Genomic DNA, 4,835 nt, shown 5'->3' with positions numbered 1-4,835 from the left:
CTGCCCGTCGGTTGCCCCAACCCGGCGGCCTCGCGCGGCGTCCTTGCGTCGACCCGCCGGTCGCCCCGACCCGGCGGCCCTTCACCACTGCCGTTCGCGTGACGGCCCGCCCGTCAATCTACGCCGGCCGTCACCGCCCTGCTTCGACCGGGACTCCTGCATCACCCCGACCTAGCGGCCTCGCGCCATGTGACGGCGAATCATAGCCGCCCTGCCGCCTGCCGCCGCTGGCTTCATCTCAGACTCCGCTGCCACCGCGCCTCCACCGAACGGTGTCCTCGACCTCGCGCGTGATCGGATTGATCACCCGTCCGCCGCCGCGATCCGCCTCATCTACGCCGTGCGACCGACCTGGCCCGTCGGTTACGCGCGCCTCCGCAGGCTCCGTGAAGACCGTCCCGAGTTCAGCGCGCCCCTCTACCGATCGAGCAATGGGCTGCCGCTGCGTCGCCCCGTCGGGCCGCAGCGCCGCCGCCCCGTGGTTCTTCTCCCACCTGCACCGACCTGCGTCACCGCTGCGTCACCCCTTCAGGCCGTAGTACCGTGGCCCGTGGTCCACCGCCGTCCAGAGGCCGTCTGCTCCAGGTCGTCCCCGTGGCCGCACCGACCCTCGCGCCACCACTGTGTCGCCCTGTCGGGCCGTAGCGAGCGTGGCACGCGGTCCACGCCACCGTCCAGAGGCCGTCCCCGCGGTTGCACCGACCCGCGCTCCTCCGTCGCGCCGCCCCTTCGGGTTCTCGCGCTGCGGCCTGCGGTCCCTGCCGCCGCCCCGAGGTCTTCCCGCCGTCACCCCGACCTGCCCACCGCCGTTGTGTCGCCCCTTCGGGCCGTAGCGCAGCGGCCCATGGTCCACTTCGTCGTCCACGCACGTTGACTTCCTGTGGTATGCATCGCGCCGCCTCCCTTGGCGCGGGAACGCCATCGTCCGCGCCGGTCTCCGTCATGCTGTCGGGTTCTTCGCTTACTTCGAACACCGCCGCCGCGCTCCTAACCTAGCCGCCGCCGCCGCCGCCGTCAGGCCGCCGCCACCGCTCTTCTTTGGTCGCCGCCGCCCGTCCACCTCCTTCGTCTTCGTCCGTCTACGCATGCCCGGTACTGGCAACACCAGTGCTGCCTTCGTCTATGATGTGTCCCCGGGCTTGGCAAACCCGCCGCGACGCGTCGTCAACAACATCTTCTTCCCGACGCACCACTACTTCGACACCACTGCGCCCATGCTAACTCGGTGGCCCCTTGCGCCCGCGGCTCTACGGCGACTTCCTCAACACCGGCTACCCCGACTCGACATCGAACACGGCATTCTTCGCACGGCTACCTCGACCACGGCTACACCACCATATGCTCTCGGCTACATCGACAAACGGCACAAAGGGCTACCGCCTTGCTTGAGCAACCTCGTCGGTTTTCACTCCAGCCACGACACCGCGATGCGTCGCCCGTTACGACTGTGTGTGTGTGTGTGGGGGGGGGGGTCCGTCGTCTTGGCTTCGGATTCTTCTCCAGTCTCATCGTCTGCGTCGCTACCATTGTGACTGCGGGGGATGTTGAGTAACGTGATTGTATTAGGAAACATAGGTTAGACTAGAAAATATTCCGGCTTGCCTTATACTTCAAGTAAATCATGTACTCCTATATATATGCCCACAAGGCTCAAGCAATACAATGAACTATTCCACCAAACCCCTCTATCCCTTTTCACATTAAGGGACAACCAAAAAAGAGGAAAACAAAAAATAGGTCGAGATGGGCTGCGTGGAATGTCCGCTAAACAATTTGATCCGAAGGCTGATGGCATGAACGAGGCATAGTTGAATCTCACCCTGTCACATGAATTTTTTTTTAAAAAAAAATAATAAAAAAAGATAACAAAAAAGAAGAACAATAGAAAAATAATCAAAAATCAGGAATGAAGAACCAAAAATATAAAAGGAAAATAAAAGGCATCCCAAGCGTCGCCCCGACCCCGTGGACCCTCTGTGTGGGTCGCTCGTACACAATCAAAAAGCACTGTCAGCCCTTCTGAATGAATTGCTGTATCTGGGATCCAACAGTTAGAGACTTAATGGGAGCGATAACAGATTATCGGTCAACAAAACCAAAAAATGGGCTCGCACACGTGTGTGTTGTGCCGCTCGTACAAATAGAAAACTGAAATAAGAAAAACAAAAACAAAACACACAAAAAAAAGGAGAGGACGCATCTAGTGTAGTATTGGGCCTGCTGACAGTACAAATTAATAAAACGGCCCATCAGTGGCTGACTGAAGCCTTCCAACAACACGACAAACAGGCAGACTGTGGAACGCAGCGACGCGCAACGCGACAACCTGCACGAATTCTGATGTGTTTGATCCAACGGCTGATGGCGTGAATGATGCCAAACTAGCTGAGTTTTAGCAAAACCGAAGAATGTATACCCCACTTGTAAATCAGGATGGAGAGGAGTATGCAATACTACAGTATTATTTTTTCTCTTGAAAATAGCTTAGCGCAGCAAAGACCGATTGCTCCACCGTGCAAAAGAAGAGGCCGGCACCGGCGAGGACGGCCAGCCCCATCAAATAGTTGTTGCACTTGGTGTGCCGCAGCCACGCCTTGGACTTCTTCCAGCCGTCCCGGCAGACCTCCTCGAGCGCCGCATGCTCCGCCCTGAGGTAGCACAAGTGCCGGTCGTACGCGTCGAGGACAACGCCGTCGCAGAGCCCGGCCAGGTTCGCCGCGACATCGTCGGCGCTGTGGAGCAGGTGCACGATGACCCCCTTGGCGACGAGGAGCTCCACGTCTTCCTTGGTGCTGGCCAGCTGCGACATGAAGAGGCAGTAGGCCGTGACGTGGGAGCTGCGAAGCTGCGGGCTGTTCTGCTCCAGTGCCACCATGTTGCGCAGCATCCGGAACGTGTTGTTGTCGATCGCCAGAACAGGGATGTGGAGCCAGTCTCCTCTCCGCCCCACGTCCAGGATGGATCGCGCCTCGCCGTCGCCGCTGCCAACCTTCCGCGCCATGAACCTCACGCCGGCTGTGTGGTAGTACGTCGCCGCGCGCCAACGCGTCTGGCGCACGGGGGCCCCAGGTGGTGGTGGGGGGATGACCTCATTGGCTGCGCCGTTTCCATTTGCAGCGGCGCCCCGGTTGTTGCCGAGAGGAAGCAGCGGGATCGGAGCCGGCTGCGACGAAGGTGGAGGCGCAGCAGCAACGGCACTCCTCGTCCGAGGAATAGCCGGAGCCGGGGCGTCGTTCAGGGGCAGGGCTGTAGGCCGGAAGTACATGTAGAGCAGGTGAAGAAGGTGGCAAGGAGGAGTGGTGGGGCGGGGCACCGTGACGGCGCTGTACTCGTTAAGCCGGACCAGCGCTTGGATGCGCCCTAGGACGTTGTCGACGACAACGGAATAGCTATCCTCGGCATCAGCCCTGATTAGCTTCTGGACCTCCACCAGGACGAAGAAGGGCAGCTGGTTCTCGAGGAGGAAGACGATGTCGCGGTCGACCGTGATGTCGTCGTTGACGGGCGCTGGTGCTGCTCTGCTGGGGACGAAGCGCGAGTGCAGGAAGCATCCGTCCACCAGCAGCATGCACTTGAACTCCTCCGTGTCGATCGTGCTGAACCATCGGCTGTAGCACCCCCTTGCGCGGGGCACGACGCGAGCCATCTGGTGCAGGTAATGGTTGAGATCCTCTGCACGCCGCTCGTCGTCGTGCGGGAGCAAGCGGTGGAGCGCGTCCTTCTTCTCGTTCTCCGTCGGGTGTGAAGGATCCCGGTGGAACGGGCCGATGCGCACGTTGGCCGGTTCGTAGTCCCGGCGGTCGAAGCCGTCGCTGCCTGCCCAGGAGATGAGGCAGACGACGGAAGCGTCCACCTCCGGCGCCGGAGTTCTTAGCCTCTGGGCCATCTCTGTCACCAGGGACTCGGTGACGGCGACACCCTGGCCTGCAAACATAAGTATTAGCCATGCAATTAGTTGTGCTTGATTTACGGCAATCGGTGTTTAGCGATTCTGACCCTCATAATGACTTTTAAAACTGAATACGAAATTAACCACAAAAAAAAAACGTCTAGGCGGAGTAGTAAACAAAACCATTCAAGCTATGTTATGGAATGAATTTTGTCAATCGATATGTCAAATTATGTGAGAGATGGATCGATGCCTTGAATTTTGACACTATCTTGCTATGCTACTGACAACATATCCTGCAAGTGCAAGTATATATAGTGCACATATGGACGCAGACCAGCCAAATATGTAGCTCTATAAGTTCTTGCATGCGTACCTTGATCCATTGTTAGTGTCTCGATCGCGCTGCTCAGGACGCTCTCTCTTTCTATCTCCGCTTCTGCGTCAGGCCACAGTTCCGTTTGCCGCTTGGATCTCGTCCCATCTAGTACTAAACTTGATGTGCAAAAGGCGTCCAAACAATGTGGGTGCATCATTGCCTACGTGAATTTAGAAACAAAAAGGTTCGGATGGATGACTCAAAAGAGGGCGGCGCCTCGCTCAGCCTCCCCTTTGAGATAGCAGTGCCGCAGAACAAACTATAGCTTTCTCAAGACTGCTATCTTTCGAGCGGGAATAAGCTAAGCCATCGCTTCTCTCTTTCCCTCCATGCTTGGACGACCGTATATTATTTTGAGTACGATATACTCCACCTCGGTCGCTTCACTTTGGAGCCGGACGGCGGACGCCACCGCCACGGGCTCTCCCAGAAAATCTGTTGGATTGCACTGTGCTGCTCTAGTAGGTCACTAATAAGCTCATCCACAATATATTCCTAGCGTGTGGGACGGACATGTCGGTGAGCCAGATTTTTTTCCTCCCCTCTATCATGGAGGCCGTAAGGTGA

General features: G+C 57.9%; 1 protein-coding gene across 1 annotated transcript; it reads right to left on the bottom strand.

Moving 5' to 3' along the window:
* Positions 1-2,371: 2,371 nt before the first annotated feature.
* On the bottom strand, positions 2,372-4,443 carry LOC125522414 (uncharacterized). The gene is made up of 2 exons (XM_048687477.2): positions 4,266-4,443; positions 2,372-3,924 (listed from the first exon to the last, which is right to left on the bottom strand). Exons 1-2 carry the CDS (start codon positions 4,423-4,425, stop codon positions 2,462-2,464), a joined length of 1,623 nt encoding a protein of 540 aa, XP_048543434.2. The 5' UTR covers positions 4,426-4,443; the 3' UTR covers positions 2,372-2,461.
* Positions 4,444-4,835: the final 392 nt, after the last annotated feature.

Source organism: Triticum urartu, chromosome 7A (genome assembly GCF_056163025.1).
Source record: "Triticum urartu cultivar PI428250 chromosome 7A, HENAU_Tu73, whole genome shotgun sequence".
Classification (NCBI taxonomy): domain Eukaryota; kingdom Viridiplantae; phylum Streptophyta; class Magnoliopsida; order Poales; family Poaceae; genus Triticum; species Triticum urartu.
Note: the sequence above shows the minus strand (reverse complement) of the source record. Positions and strands in the feature narration are given on the sequence as shown.

Bases quoted from the DNA above. Each gene is read 5' to 3' on its own strand.
- LOC125522414 (XM_048687477.2), bottom strand. From the start codon at position 4,425: ATGATGCACCCACATTGTTTGGACGCCTTTTGCACATCAAGTTTAGTA. The intron at 3,925-4,265 runs GTACGCATGCAA...TTATGTTTGCAG, and splicing joins GACACTAACAATGGATCAAG to GCCAGGGTGTCGCCGTCACC.